Source organism: Gopherus evgoodei, chromosome 13, assembly GCF_007399415.2.
Source record: "Gopherus evgoodei ecotype Sinaloan lineage chromosome 13, rGopEvg1_v1.p, whole genome shotgun sequence".
NCBI classification, from domain to species: Eukaryota; Metazoa; Chordata; order Testudines; family Testudinidae; genus Gopherus; species Gopherus evgoodei.
Genome location: NC_044334.1, coordinates 20,562,750 through 20,581,107, shown reverse-complemented (window position 1 = coordinate 20,581,107; position 18,358 = coordinate 20,562,750). Strand labels below are relative to the sequence as shown.

The following is an 18,358-nucleotide window of genomic DNA, read 5'->3' as shown; positions in this document are numbered from 1 at the left end:
GCCATCAGCTAAACCCTGCGCATGTGGGCAAGCCTCACCAACCAGTACCCAGGAAAGAATTCTGTAGTAACTCAGATCCCACCCCATCTAACATCCCATCACAGGCCATTGGGCATATTTACCGCTAATAGTCAAAGATCAATTAATTGCCAAAATTAGGATATCCCCTCATACCATCCCTTTCATAAACTTATCAAGCTGAGTCTTGAAGCCAGAGATGTCTTTTGCCTCCACTGCTCCCTTTGGAAGGCTATTCCAGACCTTCACTCAGATGGTTAGAAACCTTTGTCTAATTTCAAGTCTAAACTTCCTGATGGCCAGTTAATATCCATTTGTGCTTGTGTCCACATTGGTATTGAGCTTAAATAATTCCTCTCCCTCCCAGGTATTAATCCATCTGATATATTTAGAGAGAGCAATCGTATCTCCCCGCAAGCCTTCTTTTGGTTAGGCTAAACAAGCCAAGCTCTTTGAGGGCTTGTCTACATCAGAAAGTTACAGCGCTGGTGAGGGAGTTACAGCGCTGCAACTTAGGAGGTGTACACATCTGCAGGGCACCACCAGCGCTGCAACTCCCTGTTTGCAGCGCTGGCCGTACTCCCGTTTTGTCTCGGGTGTAGAGGATCCAGCGCTGGTGATCCAGCGCTGGTAATCAAGTATAGACACTTACCAGCGCTTTTCTTGACCTCCGTGGAATAAGCAGGTATCCCAGCATACCTGAGGAAGCCTCTGGTAATCAAGCTGGTCTCCTTCCCCGGCTTGCTCTCGCGTTCCCCGAACCCCGAGCAAGCAGGTCTCCTTCCCTGAGGTTTGCTGGGTGGTTCCGGGAACGCGAGAGCAAACCGCGGCGAAGCTGGTCTCCTTTCCCGGTTTGCTCTCTCGTTCCCCGAACCCCCGAGCAAGCAAGTCTCCTTCCCTGCGGTTTGCAGGGTGGTTCGGGGAACGCGAGAGCAAACCGCGGCGAAGCTGGTCCCCTTTCCCGGTTTGCTCTCTCGTTCCCCGAACCCCTGAGCAAGCAGGTCTCCTTCCCTGCGGTTTGCAGGGTGGTTCGGGGAACGCGAGAGCAAACCGCAGCGAAGCTGGTCTCCTTTCCCGGTTTGCTCTCTCGTTCCCCGAACCCCCGAGCAAGCAGGTCTCCTTCCCTGCGGTTTGCAGGGTGGTTCGGGGAACGCGAGAGCAAACCGCAGCGAAGCTGGTCTCCTTTCCCGGTTTGCTCTCTCGTTCCCCGAACCCCCGAGCAAGCAGGTCTCCTTCCCTGCGGTTTGCAGGGGGGTTCGGGGAACGCGAGAGCAAACCGCGGCGAAGCTGGTCTCCTTTCCCGGTTTGCTCTCGCGTTCCCCGAACCCCCCTTGAAGCCGCCCAACAGCGCTGCAGTGTGGCCACATCTAACACCACTTGCAGCGCTGGTTGCTGTAAGTGTGGCCACTCTGCAGCGCTGGCCCTATACAGCTGTACTAATACAGCTGTAACAACCAGCGCTGCAAAATTTTAGATGTAGACATGGCCTGAGTCTCCTTTCATAAGACAGGTTTTCTATTCCTCGAATCATCCTAGTAGCCCTTCTCTGTACCTGTTCCAGTTTGAATTCATCCTTCTTAAACATGGGAGACCAGAACTGCACACACTATTCCAGATGAGGTCTCACCAATGCCTTGTATAACGGTACTAAAACCGCCTTATCTCTACTGGATATACCTCGCCTGATGCATCCCAAGACCATAGTGCTTTTTTTCACAGCCATATCACATTGATGGCTCATAGTCATTCTGTGATCAACCAGTACTCCGAGGTCCTTCTCCTCCTCTGTTATTTCCAAGTGATGCGTTCCCAGTTTATAACAAAAATTTTTGTTATTAATCCCTAAATGCATGACCTTGCACTTTTCACTATTAAATTTCATCCTATTACTATTATTCCAGTTTACAAGGTCATCCAGATCTTCCTGTAGGATATCCTGGTCCCTCTCTGTGTTGGCAATACCTCCCAGCTTCGTGTCAGCCGCAAACTTTATTAGCACATTCCCACTTTTTGTGCCAAGGTCAATAATAACAAGATTAAATAAGATTGGTTCCAAAACCGATCCCTGAGGAACTCCACTAGTAACCTCCTTCCAACCTGACAGTTCACCTTTCAGTACGACCCGTTGTAGTCTCCCTTTTAACCAGTTCCTTATCCACCTTTCAATTTTCATATTGATCCCCATCTTTTCCAATTTAACTAATAATTTCCCATGTGGAACCATATCAAATGCCTTACTGAACTTGAGGTAAATTAGATCCACTGCGTTTCCTTTGTCTAAAAAAATCTGTTACCTTCTCAAAGAAGGAGATCAGGTTGGTTTCGCATGATCTACCTTTTGTAAAACCATGTTGTATTTTGTCCCAATTACCATTGACCTCAATGTGCTTAACTACTTTCTCCTTCAAATGATTTCTAAGACCTTGCATACTACAGATGTCAAACTAACAGGTCTGTAGTTACCCGGATCACTTTTTTTTCCTTTCTTAAACATAGGAATTATGTTAGCAATTTTCCAGTCATTTGGTACAACCCCTGAGTTTACAGATTCATTAAAAATTCTTGCTAATGGGCTTGCAATTTCATGTTCCAGTTCCTTTAATATTCTTGGATGAAGATTATCTGGGCCCCCCAATTTAGTCCCATTAAGCTGTTCGAGTTTGGCTTCTACCTCGGATGTGGTAATAGCTACCTCCATATCCTCATTCCCATTTGTCATCCTGCCGTTATGCCTAAGCTCCTCATTAAAGACTGAGGCAAAGTATTTGTTTAGCTATTGGGCCATGCCTAAATTATCCTTAACCTCCACTCCATCCTCAGTGTTTAGCGATCCCACTTCCTCTTTCTTTGTTTTCTTCTTATTTATATGGCTACTCTTACCTGCACCCTTATTTTAAAGGGTCCTCCCAGAACCCATTTCACTCCTCCTGTTTTGAAGAAATATTCATTTCCTTTTCTTGTGCATCCTCACTTCAACTCATCCAGGGGCCTCTCTTCAGCTTCACTGTGGCTCACATCTAGATAAGGATGAGCAAGGAAATTTGACAAAGGCGTAGGGCTCCCCACCCCCAGGGGAGAGGTGTAAAACTGGAAGATTATCTGTAATAATACATCATCAGTTCCTTCCAAAGGAGAAAAGAATTCACATTATCCACACGAATGCACAGTCACACTTTGCACCGCTCATTTGTAGAGACTCTCTCTTAGGCAGTGCCTAAGAAACCTTCAGTGCTGCTACAGAGGTGGCCCTCATTCCTAGAGTAGCTGACTGTGGCAACAGATGCTGTAGTATATAGACAGGTTTGTGCTAATGCTAATGTCAAATGATACCCATGGGACAGGCAAGAGCTAGACAAAATACTGTTAGACTCACTCCCTTATCGTGTGTCCATGCAAAGCTGTATCTTGCAGCTCTGCTGTGCAACTTGGTGGTGCTGAAACACACCTGAGCAAAGAAAGAAGTCTGTCATAGCTTCCTATTTCACATTAATGGTGTGGCCAGAAAGCACATTCACATGTGTGTGTGTGTGTGGGGGGGGGTTCCAAAGCCAGAAAGAAACCACCCCCCCTCCTATCTGAGGCTCTTTAGACTCTAGGGAAGATAGAGTCAGGTCCCTGAGGGCAGCTCCCATTGGCACTGGGCCTGGTTCCCCTTTCCAAATTCTGCTTGGTTACTAGCTGCTCTGTTCACAAAATGTATTTCTATATATCACACAAGTGCTGGTCCTTTGTCCTCTGGACCCAACTAGCAGATATAATAAATGGAGGGTATGATTCTAGCCAAGACTGGCTGACTAGTGCCTGTAACAGCTTGAATGTAGCTTTCCATATATTGGAGGGTCAGTTGTTACTATGAGTCTCACCACACTCTCTGCTAGGTGGCTTCAGGAAGTCCGACTGGTACAGGAGATGTCAGGGGTGCTTCCAGGATAGCTGGACCCAGTTATTTCATACTCTTTTTGGCTACAATAAAATGTTTGCTACAGCACTTGTTCTTAATACCCAGATGACTTCCCCAGCTTCCTTCGATCAGAATAAGCAAAGATGCATCTTCCTTCCTTTGAAATCCCCTGCACAACATTCAGGAACATGGTGCGTTTCTGTTCATGGTGTCCTCTGCGCAGCAGTTCCCCCTTAACAGCCTGAAAGGGAAGGAGCAGAAAAAACGAAGTAAGTCTCGCCGGGGCCTCTGTTGTGTGTTGCATCTGGGCTTATTCTCCCATGGGACGGAAACATGTTGAGCAGCTGGTCCAGTGACTGGGTTCAAATAAAAGGGGCATCAGCTGGAAGTGGGACCCTCCTAGCATTTGGTGTGGTGACAGACAAGGAGCACTCATCTGCCTGCCAGTTGTATTTGTAACCCACACAAAGGACAAGCAATACGTGCAGGGAGAGCCAACGGAAGCTGCTCACCTCATCAAAGCCTGGCTCAAACTGGATGGAGTTGTTCATGGAGGCATGGAGAACAGGCAGTGAGATGGCACGCTCCAGGTCATAGCCAAACCAGAGTTTGTTCATGATCGCCTGCAGTGGATCAAACGCAGCAGTTAACGAAGGTGAAGGGTGAGAAACTGGGTCAAATTCTCATTGACACTGATGCAAACCTTTGAAGCCTTTGGGCTATATCCTGGTTGTATGGAATGTTTACTGATTTACACCAGTTATAGCTAGGATCAAGAGAGAGTGTCTGCTCTCCCTACATCTGGATGGGCACCTGTGACAGCTTTAGTTCATCAGGCCTCTTGATCCTGGTCAAACTAGTATATGCAGTTTCCACCATAGAGCGAGTCTTCTCCAGACTGGCTGCCTAACTAGGGATTTGCATTAATTATCCTCCAGTGATGTTGGTTTCTCTAGGAAACCCTAGAACTCGCTCACAAAGCCAGACTACAATCCTGACCCTCACGAGAATACCTACAGGGTTGATACAATAGTCTTTTGTTATGTGCCCATATCTCACATAGACAACTGGCCATAAAGGTGCTGTGCACTATACCAAGGGAAAGCAGATTATTCGCCACACCCTGTTGTTCCATGGGCCAAGGAGGGCTAGACCCAGCTTCCTTCAACAGACCAATACTACCCTTGAAATAGGTGGCGGGACTGGAACAAACACACACATATTTTCCCTCCACACCCCACGACTCCACAGCACTCACTGGTCCAAATGAAAGGGACAGAGTCGGAATCTGTCTTGATTCACCCTTGCCTCATTTGAACATCAGCCCAGATGTTATGAAACTGTTAAGAACAATATCTAGAGCTTTAACAAGCTTCTGGGATGAGTCTTTCTGTTGCTGGCAATCAGGGGTTCATTTAGCCTCTAAAAACAGACTCCACCCTAGAACAACAGGCCCTAGGGGACAGGAGATGGACTAGAAGGCTGGTTTTGCCCATCCCTAACTGCAGTCATTCAAGGCTGAGTCAACACCTTGGCCTACAGTGACCGCCTTGGTTTCCTGTCAGTGAAAGGCCTAAACTAGCAAAAGAAGAAGGCGAGAATGAATGCGACTCAGCATCCAGAGATGATGGGTCCAACAGTGAAGGGGAGATTTGCCTCTCGAGCTGGCCAGAGAGTCCTATGAAATCCCTTACCTCACCTGGAAAGCAACCTGGGGACACTTTGGCCCCAACCTCTATGGAGAGGAAGTTATTTTTCCCACTCCCCAACCTCTAATGAGAGGAGTTTTTAAGGACAGGACTAGCAATTGCATCAGGTTTGTGAAAGAGGACACGGAGTGTGCAAGATGATGGGAACATTCCCTATCTGGTCTGGGAGATGGTACCAGTTTTAATAAGCTCCCATTTCATCCTCTCTACCTCCAGTAGACACATCACCTCTTGCTTTTAGCAAGAAAGTAAGCCATGCCTGTGGGGCAATGACAGAGCTGCCATGAAGTGAAGGAAACTCCAGTTCATGGTGTTGTTAAAACCCACTTGGGCTAGTGTCCAGTGTAGTCATAAAGGCTGGTGGGCCTGCAGCACTCTCAAACAGTCTTAACAGCACCGACAAAAGGAGCTGCGGCCCCCTCTGCCCTGCAGGTAGGTTTATGAACGTTTCATGCATTTAGTAGGAGGAAACTCAAATGAAGAGCAGTAACTTTAGTGCTCCCTCCCATGCCACGCGGTCACTCGCTCACCAAGGCAGTGGCGCTGATAATCAGGTCCCCTCCTGAGCCTCCAATCACCAGCTTGGAGTTATCATCTTTGGAGACGAGAATGGAAGGAACCATGTCAGAGGGGGGTCTCTCTCCTAGAGAAGATGGAGAATGAGTTATTGGCCCTTCTGGCCATAGGGAAAAAACAAACTTTGTTCATGGCAAATATCTGTTTGGCTCTTCCCTGTCCCACATTGAACCTCACCCATTCCCCTCAGCAATTCAACTTTCCATCAGTTGTTCCAGAAATACAAGTCTTGGGGAAAGCAACCGGGGGGGCGGGGGGAAGACACTGTTTTTATCTCCCTTGGCCAGAGGCCACTCCTTGGAAGCCCAACCTGCACTAGAGGAGGCCTGTAACTATGAAGATGCTCTCACAGCCCTGCTTAGTTCTGTAGTGTGCTGCAGCCTCAAACTTCTTTGGGGACTGCTGAAACTAGATACTAGTGATAGGCACAACCTGGGCAGAAAGGCACTGTTCTGTCAACCTTTGGCATAGCTGAGCCATGGAAGAATTCCTTGCGGTGAAACTTATCTGCCAACATGGAAAACAATGTGCCACTAGCCCCACGTTTAGGGTGACCAGATGTCCTGTTTTTAAAGGGACAGTCCCATTTTTTGGGACTTTTTCTTATATAGGTGCCTATTTCCCGCCCCCCTAGTCCCATTTTATCACAGTTGCTATCTGGTAACCCTACAGGCTCAAGCACTTTATATAGACTTATAGGGTTGTACAGATATAAATACACCTCTGGCACTATAATAAAACTATTTAAATTCTTGGTGGATGCGTGTGTCTTGGGATTATTATTTTCCCACAATCTGAGAATTGTGAAGTCACTGGGAGCCGAAAGTCAGCACTGCAGCATTTATCCCTATATGGATTGTAGTTACTTTTCTGAGTTCAGCTTCTCAGCATTTTGCCTTTGCTTTGTATGCCCTGCCCAGAAAACGAATGAAAGAGTTTTACAGACTTTACAGGTACTGCACTAATTCAGAACAAACTCACATCTAGTTCTGGTCAGAAAGGGACCAGGGAGGAAAAGTAACCTCTGACCCTTGGAATGTCTTACTGGAGATCATTTCCCAAGGTGCACTTCAGGCTCAGAGCTATGAGCTGGCTGCTCAAGATCGGGGAGCACATCCAAAGGTTTGTGGATGTTCACGGCACATTCTGGCCTTTTGTTTAGATACGAGGTGACAGCTCTCACCGCTAGTGATCTTGTTTTTTGGCTTCTTCTTGCAGAAGTCAGCGAGCTCGTTATTTAAAATGATCCCAGTGCTTGGAGAATATACCATTGAGCCAAACCTGAGTGGAGGGAAAGCACATGTGAGATGTGGTAGTCCAGGACTGTCATGCCAAAGATCCCTGACAGACAGAACAGCAGAGAACCCTCTGGGAATTACCACTGGCCATGCTGCACCATGCCAACCTAGCACTGCCATATTCAGGAGCCCATGGAAGACTCTGCTAAGCCCATATTCAGCGCAGAGGTGCCAGTGCCTTAAGGCTGGGGTACCTTTATATTTACTGTTGTGTGACCACAGGCTGTGTGGGTTGCTGAGTCCACTATCTGTAAGAAGAGACAAGAGAGTTTTACCTTTTGTATGGCTAAGTTTTGAAATCAGAGTAAATACTACACCCTTGTGCTGGGCTAGAGCCATCACTGTTCTGGTGACCAGGGCCGCCCAGAGGATTCAGTGGACCAAGGGCAAAGCAATTTCGGGGGGTGGGGGGGCCTTCCATAAAAAAAAGTAGCAATACTATAGAATACTATATTCTTGTGGGGGCCCCTGCGGGGCCTGGGGCAAATTGCCCCTCTTCCCCCCCCCATCCCGGGCGGCCCTGCAGGCAACTAAACTGAGCCACTTCTACTTCCTAAGTCAGCTGAGTCCAGGTGCTTGTAAAAGAGTTGCTGGCTGCCACTTTCTAGGGCACCTCTCAATAGGTGGCTCAGTAGCAAAAACTACTGAGCAAGTTGTTTGTCTTGTTTGACTCGAGTGGGCGTGGCAGTGAGGTGGCTTGGGGCTACGTCCCTTGATAGCAGGCAGGAGGCCGTTTCACTGCTCCAGCTTGGAACAACCAAACTCAGATGACTGGTTGAGAAAGCATAGGGAAGCTCAGAGTACGGCTGTCCTGTGGGTAGCTACATCCCTGCCCCTGACTTGCCTATTTCTGGGAAACTGTAACACAGGCTGTTGTATTGTTCATAACCAGCCTGGGAGCCAGGTAACTGGCTGTGCCAGTTTGTTATACTGGACAGTAGGATTGTGTGTCAGTTTCACTACAGACCTTGGCCATCTGGTCCCCTCCCTGTGAGTACAGCACAGCAACCCCTCCCTCCTTCCCCCCGCACCGAGTGGCAACCTGCGAAAGAGTGAAGGTGGGGGAGAGACGGGAGACCTGAGACTGAAGCCATTTCCAGAGAGTCACAAGATGGGAAGCAGCCGGGGTTCAGGTGGCACTACCAACGCTCGGATGCTCCAGGAGCCCCACAAACCTACTCAGCAGAGTCCCAGTCACACTCCCTTTGGGTGACCAAATCACCAGGCTCTGGTCACTTACGGCTGGTTGATAGTGCTGGTGACAGACACAGCACTGCCATCTTCAGCGAGGACGGAGACGTGGGAGGTGCCGTAGCCTGTGTTGCTTGGCTGTGAGAGATTGTAAAAACTGCCTGGATGGTCACCTCTGTCATCTATACGCTTCCTGACAAGTTCAGCAAAGGAGTTCGACAACAGTTCCTGAATAATCACCTAGGAATAAGGCCAAGGGCAGTGAGATGACCATTCCAGAGCACAGGGATGCTGCTGCAGACTGAGGAGGTGGTCATGGGGTTTAACTCAAGGTGATGAAATTCAGAGAATCTACATCACCACTCAAGCATCTGTTGCCCAACTGTTCCCCACAACCCACCGCCTCAAACAACACGAAGCAGAGCTATCAGTGCTTAATAACCAACTCCTGAACAAATGAGAACACTCTGGCAAACAGCAATGGATGATGCCTGTAATCCAGATTCTCTTTCCTGCTTTAACTGATCAGGTGAGCAAAGCCATTGAAATGAAACAATCAACATACTGACTCTGAGACTGTCTGAGAACACAGGGCCCAATTCTGCCACCCTCAGCCAAACTGAGCAGTACTGTCCTCCACCAGTTGTCCCACTGATTTTACTTCTTCCCCATTGCAACCGAACTACACAGAGTAAATCCCTACTCAGCACGGGTAAGCATGAGAGAAGTAACATTTAACGTTGCAGTGCAGTGTTCTAATGAACCTTAACGGGACTTGGCAGGTTGTTTGGAAGGTTTATCATAGGGAGTGTAAAGCATATGAGTTTATGACAAAGAGGTTTCAAAACAGAAACAGCAGCCCTGCATCAAAACTATAGAGAAGGCAGGGGAGGAGGAAGGGGCCGCAAATTAACAGCTGTTCTCCATGAAAGTGTTTCCTATCAACTATCCAATAGACAGTCAGGGCAGAAAGCCCAAGTTTGCATATATTCATTTTACAAGTAAGAGTTCCATTGAGATGGAGATGCACTGGACCAGTGAGCAATGAAATTTTATGGGGTTGGGGTACATGACTCTTATTAGCAAGGAAACACTGACTGGACTTTAAAATACATAGACAATTAACAGCAAATTGATTTCCATTTCTTCCCTTTCCCCACTGATTGTGCCACAGGCACAGTCTGAGATCTGCAATAGCACTTCTGACTGCCTTCTGGCACTGTGCCGGCTCACCTGCTGTATGCCAGAGAACTGTGGGTCATCCAGTTTTGGTTTTTGCCCATTGCCAAACTTCAGTGCCTCTGCAATACGATGGTAGGTCTCAATCTTCCTATTGGCCGGCTCCAGGGACTCTGGCGTGAATTTAAACTCTTTGGTGCAGGATAAACCAAAGGGATTAATGGAGTAAGGAAGACAGCCAGCTGCATTACATCATGAGTCCTAATCCTATCTACTCTTTCTGTCCCATCCCTATTCTTAATCCATTTCTTCCCATCTGAGAGACTTGATCCCGCAGACTGAGCATGGGCTGGGAAGCAGGAACACCAAAGTTCTAATTCCAGCTCTGGAACCAATTCTCTTTGTGACCTTGGGAAAGTCATTTAACCTCTCTGCCTCTGTTCCCCTAGATGTATAATGGGGATAATGATGCTTCCCTACCTCACAAGGATGTTTGGAGGATTAGTTGGTTCATATTTGTAACATGCTTTGAAGATAAGGGCCAAGTAATATTATTACATTGCTATTTCTGATCTCATCCTGCCCCTCCACCCACTGTCACTACCCTTCCTGTGCATGTTGATGGCACACGATACAGAAATCTGCCTTTCATTTCACAGATTACCTTTCAGTATGTTGAGGATGAAGAGAAGAACAGCACCCCCAGCTGGTGGTGGGGGGGAATACATTGTGTATCCACCCAGAGAAATATTCAGGGGTGTCATCACTTTTGCCTGGAAATTCTTGAGGTCACTCAGCATCAGATTGCCGTCTTCAAGAGAAAACAAGAGAAGCACGTGCCATTAGAGTGATAGCTTACTCTATGGGTACCTGCCATAGGCAGAGAGAGCCAGAGCCCCTGCAAGCCTGAAGAATACTTATTACAACCAGCCCCAGCATCCCCCCACCTATCTTTTGCCCTTCCTCTTTTGTGTGTCAAAGCCAAGGACTGCAAAAAACTGATACAGCTGGTGAAACAACTGCACAGTGACCCTGGCTGAATGACAGAGCAAAGGCTGGGTTTCAGGCTCCACTCCTGGGACTGAGCCAGGTCACATCTGCCCCTGTGGAAAGAGAAATGCCATAAGGTACCCTACTGTTGGACCTCCACCCAGTGGCTGCCCCACTGAACAATACTGCTGTCATTCCCCTAACGACGGACAAGGTGAACCTGCAGTGAAGAGCAGGAGGGGAGCTCTCAGACTAGGAACAAAAAAGGAAAAATATTATCCAGTGACTGCATTTTCTGCACTCAGTGAGTCAATAAGGCATGAATAAAGTGCAGCAACCAGTTGGGAGTCTATACCACGTCAAACAGAAGACTCATCCTCTTACTCCTTATCTCACATCAGCAGCCAAATATGTGGGTGGGGTCAGTTTCCTCATGAGGTAAAATATCTGCAAGTTCTGCTCTTTCTTCCTTTGATAAATGAACCCTCAGCTGTATTAAAGTCAAGGCTACAGCTTTCCTGAACACAGACCTATTTTCTTAGCTGAAAACCCTATTGTGTATAATCCCTAGGCATCAGTGCTCAAATCCCGGCATGGCGTAATTCCACAGAGTCAGCTGAGTTGCACCAGGAAATATCAGGCCTAGCATTTTCGCCAGTACTTGTCATGATGTCGATTTTTTAAAACGGTAACTAGTGACTCTGAGTGCCTCCATTTTTGGGGCCACAAACGGAGTTCTTTGCACTTATCTTTATTGAATTTCATCCTGTTGATTTCAGAATAATTTTCCAATTTGACAAGGTCCTTTTGAAATTTAATCCTGTCCTCCAAAGTACTTGCAACCCCTCAGTTTGATGTCATTGCTAAAATGTATAAGCATACTCTCCACTCTCTCATATTATCCAAGTCATTAATGAAAATACTGAATAGTACTGGAGCCAAGACTGATCCCCTGCGAGACCCCACTCAGTTTGACAGTGAACCATTGATAACTTCGTTTTGAGTATGATCTTTCAACCGGTTGTGCACCCACCTTAGAGAAATTTCATCTATGAAGAATAACTGTTACCTACTTTCATGTTTTATGTCCTTCACCAAATTCTGTGCTATCTCGCCCTCATAAAATTCTCTGGCTCCCTTCTCTGCTATAGCCTTCAGTGTTTTCAGCAGAGTTGGCCAAAAGATGATTGCATCAGGTTTTAGGACCACACCATTCTCACAGAACAGCTGGCTGTTAAGAGAGAATGTCCATCAGTTCAGGTTTATAGCATGTGTGTGATTATTTCTCTCCCTTCACAGAATCCCCATTTGCCAGCCAAAGCTTGTTTCTTCTGTGTACTGTTTGTCCTTGTTCTCCAAAGCTCCACTCTATACCATCAGGGGACAGCCTGTCTTCACACAGTACTTTTCCCTTGGAAAGCATGTCTCCATGTCAAGTCCCACACAAACATTCCTCACGCTGGGCCTGAAGCTGCAGGCTTTACTCAAGTAATCCCAATGGGAATGCTCACATGAGTAAGACTGCAGGTTTCTGCCCTGTCAGCACTGTCAATGTCTTTCAACAGAGGCAGTCTTCACACATCCAGTCCCCTATCTTATTCTCAATGTGCAGATGTACATTTCCCATGGCAGCCAAGCTCCCCTCACCCCCTGCCCCAGCGCCTCCCTTGAGTGCGCCACATCCCTGCTTCTCTGCGCTTCCTGCCCAGCTGCCACCAAACAGCTGTTTGGCAGCAACAGCACGTTCTGGGAGGGAGGGAGAGGAGTGGGAACGTGGCGCACTCAGGGGAGGAGGCGGGGAAGAGGCGGGGTCAGGCGGGGATTTGGGGAAGGAGTTGGAATGGGGGCAGGGCAGGGGTGGGAAGAGATGAGGCAGGAGCAGAGCCTCCTGGAAGGGGTGGAGTGGGGCCGGAGGCAGGATGGGGGATCGAGTGCCCATGGGAAAGAGGGGAAGTCGGCGCCTATGCCACACACCCAGGTGAAATACAACTTCTCTTACCACAAGGATGACTTTTTCAAAAAGCTCTGTAACAGTGGGTGACTGAGAAATTTGCTCAGCGCTGCTGGCATTCTGATTCCATGTGTAAGAAGCTGGATGGTTGGTTCAAACAGCCATTTCCATGGCAACCGGCCATAGCGCCTGTGGGCTTCTTCATATCCACGAAGTTCCCCTGGGACTGCAATCCACTGGCTCCCTGCACAAGCAGTTATGATATTACTCATTGCAGTAACATCTCCTCCCATATATTAATCATATAATTCATGGTCACATCCATCTGGAGGCCACCACTAAGAGCTATGACATGCTAAGAAGGGAAACAGAATCTAGCACCAGGAATGTCCATTAGTTTCAAGGCATGGTCCACCCTCCACCCCCCTTTCAATCCCATTGGTGTTAGCACAGGCCATTCCCCTCCTTTCAATCCCACTGGTGTTAGCATAGGCCAGTCCCCTTCCCCCCACCTTCAATCCCATTGGTGTTAGCATAGGCCAGTCCGCCCACCCCCCACCTTCAATCCCACTGGTGTTAGCATAGGCCAGTTCCTCCTCCCTTTCAATCCCACTGGTGTTAGCACGGGCCATTCCTCCCCCGCCTTCAATTCCACTGGCGATAGCACAGGCCACCCCCATGCCCCATATTCTATTAGAGATAGCACAGACCACCTCCTCCTGCCTGTCCGTTACTGATAATCCTCCTCCAGCTGCCTGTTTCATACGCGATAGCTCAGCAATTGCTTACATGGAAAAACAATGTCTAGCTAGCATCTGAGCAGCAGACGTGAGCCAGGGAGCCAGCACTATGTGGCCAACCAATTCACCCTAAAATGGCAACAATTGCCCTCAGACTATCGGGCACAACCAGAGTTTTCCCAGAGCTCTCCCTCCCCTGCTCTGCACCCACTCCCAACCTCTCTTCCTTGCACACTCTCCCTGCTCTCAGCTCCCCCAAGCCCCCCATCTGCTGCCCCACACCCAGCTCTGACCTCTCCCTTCTTGCACTCAGCCCCTGAGATCTCCCTGCCCCACAACCAGCCCCAAGGCTGTCAGGCTGAAGAATACTACCTCCACCAGGGGCCAGGCATATCTGGGAGCCCCAGACCACATCTTCCCCGTGCAGCTCCGTCTCCCCAGTAAACTCCAAAAGCCTGGCTCCAATTCTGCAACCCACCTTGATACTGTGGGTTCCTGATGACCCTGCTCCATTTCTCCCTGGGGTTGACAGCAGGGCAGTCAAGCTAAAGTTCCAGCTCTGGTTAGGGGGCCTGGGACTATTGCCCCCCACTTTGTGCCCCAGCAGACATTCACTATAGAGTACAAGGTGCCTAAAGTCAAACAGTGAGTCAGTGGCAGAGCTGAGAATAGACACCCCCACAAACTCCAGTTTCCTGCCCTATGCCTTATCCAGCAGGCCTGTGTTTCTCAAACTGGGGAGCGTATGGGGTCTTCTCCACATGCACCCCTGTACAGGGGCCAGTCACATTCACCGCCTGGATGCTGACCTGAGCCCTGAAGGGATGGAGCAGGAGCTGTGATGATTAGTGGAAAGGATGATGCAAATAACTGGACAGGGAAATAGAGACTGCACCCTCTTAAAGTAGCCTAGTCCCCCGCACAATGCCTCTTAGCTCTCCTGTTGGGACAGCTGAGCTCTGTTCCTCTAAGAAACAATAATGGCTTTAACATTTCTGTTCCTCAGCTTCTCAGTCTGTAAAAGAGGGACACTAATACCTCCTTCCCTAGAGTGTCCTGAGGCTAGTTCACTAGTGCCTGTAATGTGTTCTGAGATCCTTGAATCTAGGGAAAGCAAAGCATTCGTGCAAAAGCCCCAAGGGTAGATCTCTTGACCTCTTCCAAACAAAAGTAGCGGCAGCCCAAGCTGAAGAAGCTGCTTTTCTATTAGCTGTTAGTAGTAACAGCACTTGTATTCTCTTTAACAAGCAGGGTGAGGTGAGACAGAAAAGGTAGTGTCCTGATTACGAGTTTGTACTGAAACTCAGGAGACTTGGATTCAATTCCTGTCTCTGCCGCAGATGCCCTGAAGGATCTTGGGCAAGACACTCAGGGCTTGATTCTTCAGAGGGGCTGAGCACACCTTGACTTTAATTGTTCTCAGTGGGAGCCGCTGGGTGCAGAGCACTTGGAAAATGCAGTTTTACTTTGAAGATTACATAAAAAAGGCACCTCCTTACTTAGCTGATATTCACCTTGTGTGGTCAGTTGCCTCTACCAACTTTAGGGACAAAAGTAATTTTTTTAAATGATGTTTACTACTGCAGAGTCAACACAGCTACGAGAAAGAGTGCTGGACTCTAGTCCTTGTGCATCACCACCATTCCTTGCTAAGTTCAGTCACAGTAAGATCTGTGCAAACCCACTGACAGCAAGGGAACTGAATGGATGTCACTGAAAGAAGGACCTGAGGACAAGGAAGTTTGCACCACCACAGGGGGCCTGATTTGGCCTGCAGAACTTTTGATCCCAGTAACAATGCAGGAGAGAAAAAATCCTGTTTTCGGATCTTTGGCTGAGTTTGGTGGGAAATCAGTCAGAAAGACAATGTCTCTTTCCTTGCAAGCTTTGCACTTTGAGATGGTGTCGCTGAGACACAAACATGCCCCCCTGGCCATTTTTGCTGTCATGTTTGTGGAACTGCGCATTGAGCCCCAGGCAAAGCCAAGAATAATGAAGTACAGAGCTGTCAGCTTTGACTGACAGACAATGAGTCTTGCTGTGGAGCCTGATCCTATAGGACTTTACAACAGCCTGCAGCCCTATAGTGATGTAAAAGTTTAACCAGTTAACTGATAACCTGATGCTTATCGGTTTCTGTTAACAATTAAATTCCACTGGGGTCCCGCCTGCTGGCCCCGTGCCTGGGGCTCTGCTATTACCTGTGCCTGGTGTCCAGAGTCCCAGCTGCTGGGACTCCAGCCACAGGGCCAGCAGCTGGGATCCTGGGCATGGGCAGCAGAGCCCCCGGTGCGGGGCCAGCGGTCAGGATACTGGGCGTGAGCAGCAGAGCCCTGGGTGTGGGGCCGGCATCCTAGGTGCAGGGCCAGCAGCCAGGATCCTGGGCATGGGCAGCAGAGCCCCAGGTGCGGGGCCGGCAGCCAGGATCCTGGACGTGGGCAGCAGAGCCCCAGGTGCGGGGCCGGCATCTCGGATGCAGGGCCAGCAGCTGGGATGCTGGATGCAGCCAGCAGCAGAGATCCCCGGATGTGGGCCTGGCAGTGGGGATCCCCAGGAGTCAGGCTGGCAGCGGAGCCCCTCATAAAATGTGGGGAGGGCTGCAGAACCCCCACACCTCTAGTTCCCCAGTTAAACATTTAACTGTGTAACTGATAGAAATTTAATTGGTTACACGGTTATTGTTTTTACACATTCTTTACATCCCTGCAGCTCTATTGAAATACATGTGGCTATACCAAGGAGTAACTACTTTGTGTGGGCGTAAGAGTCAAATCTGCTGTGCTTTCACTAGCTGTATTAAAAACAACCCAACTCTGGGCCAACGCTGATATTAGGAAAAAGCTTAGAACTGCAGTACATGCAGGGTCTAGTCATGGGGACTGACACCAGACCAACCCCAGAAGGTTTCCTTGAGATTCAGGTTACCGTCCTCTCCCTAGGACAGTTTTTCCCTTCTCATCCCACAGATTAGGGGGGTTCAAATGCTTTGCCTAGCTCTGTTCACTCAAGAGCAACAGCAGGAAATAATGAAGAAGAGTGACCCTCCAGAGACAACAGACTTCCGATAATGCAGTGAAGTTGTGAGGACCTCTATCCTCTCCCCAAATGCTAGGCAGTGGCCCCACTCTCCCTGCTTACTGCATCAAGCTGTTTGATAGGAAAACAGTCCAATTCCTGTCCTTACCTATTTGGAGAGCAAAATCATTACACTGATTTAACAAGTCTTGGTTGATATTTTCTGGAGCTGTTTCACGAGCGTTAATCACCACGACCTCTCCTGGAAATAAGAAAGGAAAACACACAATAATCTCTTCCCAGTGTCTGGTAAGTTTCATTCATCACAGTTGGTGGAGCAGAAAGCAAAGGACTGGAGTTTTTGCTTTTTTGTGGAAACTGGTGAGGGTTGGAGTCCCTTTGGATCATGGACTGTGGAGTCCATGAAGTCCATCACCAAACCTGCCAAACTCTTATGTTGTGTTTATGAACTCTGCAGCAGGAAGCTTTCCTGCTGCAGAGTTTACGTCTTCCTAACAATTTTAAGAACAGTACATCTCATACTGTTGGTCCCTTTGGCCCTTTGTTGATCCGAAAGCAAGATCATGATCCAGGATATACAGATGAGTTAATTCTGGCTCTATTGCTCTTAAAAACTGTTGTGGCCCTTTTATGGTACTTCAGCAGTGCAAAGAGCCATACTGTTGGCTTAACCAGTTAGCTAGGAATTCTCATCTCTACATCGCTCCTGCACTTGCTGCAGGGGGCATGGTTGCAAACTGCAGTGAAGTGGCTGTTCCTTGGCGGATGGAACCAGCGTGGAACCTTCTCCATCAGACTCCATGGCACCTTTCCTCACAGGAGAGCACTCGACTTTGAGAAGGCTGCATTTCAAAAGTACACTGGACTATAAAAGAGGGGGGGGCAAAGAACCCCAACTTATCTTTCACCTCAAAAGACAAAGGAACCGAGTACCTTGGACTTTGTGGGAGATTCTGACCAAGGGGTCAGTCAGCTGTCTTGCTGGGAGGAAGCAACAGAAGCTCACCTTGAAACAAGACTGTAGTTTTGGTAAAATCTTAGTTCCTAGAAAGTGTTTTTCACTTTTATTTACTTATAACTATTTCTGACTTTATCCCTTGCACTTAAAATCCTCTCTTTTCATTAATAAACGTGTTTATTTTCCATCTAAACCAACCCAGCGCCCTGTTTGAATTGACGTAATTGTGAACTCTAGTTAAAGCAATAGACTGCTGGGGCTTTGTCTCTTTAAAGGCCCAATGGATTGTATTACTTCCCTCAATGTACCAGGAGAGGGCTGGACATTTCAGGGCAGACAGTTCTGGGGAAATTCAGGAGTAGAGGTGGCTTGGCTAATAGTAACCAAGGCTGCTGGAGACCAGGGAGTGGCTGTGGTGTAACAAGCAGGGTGCTGGAGTTGCTGAACCAGGGTAGCTTTTATCAAACAGATACTCAGTGCATGCTTGTATGCTGGCTGGAAGCACCCAGAGAGGAAGCTACAGCAGCAGAACATTTTAAGGCACTCAGAGTTACAGGACAAATGGTAACACGACCTCGCACTGATGTGGGTTGCACCCCAAAATGTGACAATCATGCCCTCTCTTACTCTCCTCTGCAAACTGTCCATACAAGTTCCTGAAACCATCCAATACTCCATATTCATCTGCCGCTATTGGAAAGACACTCCATTTTCGCAGTGCAAGCCAGAGCGCAACACAACCTTAGACATGCAGCACCATATACACATTTACAGACTGGCTATTGACAATCATTGTACTGGAGGTAGGCTA

General features: G+C 48.2%; 1 protein-coding gene across 6 annotated transcripts in view; it reads right to left on the bottom strand.

Moving 5' to 3' along the window:
• Window positions 1-2,816: 2,816 nt before the first annotated feature.
• GGT5 (gamma-glutamyltransferase 5) overlaps window positions 2,817-18,358 on the bottom strand; it is a 39,432-nt gene continuing 23,890 nt past the window's right edge. For 2 of the 6 annotated variants that reach the window (XM_030583178.1, XM_030583180.1), the window contains 10 exons: window positions 16,738-16,830; window positions 12,862-13,057; window positions 11,936-12,093; window positions 10,537-10,683; window positions 9,927-10,063; window positions 8,743-8,933; window positions 7,388-7,485; window positions 6,159-6,271; window positions 4,432-4,542; window positions 2,817-4,160 (listed from right to left, as the gene is read on the bottom strand). In XM_030583178.1, the coding sequence (XP_030439038.1) occupies window positions 4,014-4,160; window positions 4,432-4,542; window positions 6,159-6,271; window positions 7,388-7,485; window positions 8,743-8,933; window positions 9,927-10,063; window positions 10,537-10,683; window positions 11,936-12,093; window positions 12,862-13,057; window positions 16,738-16,830 (1,391 nt within the window). In that variant the 3' untranslated portion in view covers window positions 2,817-4,013. Of the gene's footprint in view, window positions 4,161-4,431; window positions 4,543-6,158; window positions 6,272-7,185; window positions 7,486-8,742; window positions 8,934-9,926; window positions 10,064-10,536; window positions 10,684-11,935; window positions 12,094-12,861; window positions 13,058-13,372; window positions 13,737-16,737; window positions 16,831-18,358 lie in introns of those variants that run through there. The other 4 variants (XM_030583179.1, XR_004003008.1, XR_004003010.1 and 1 more) reach the window with 4 other exon arrangements.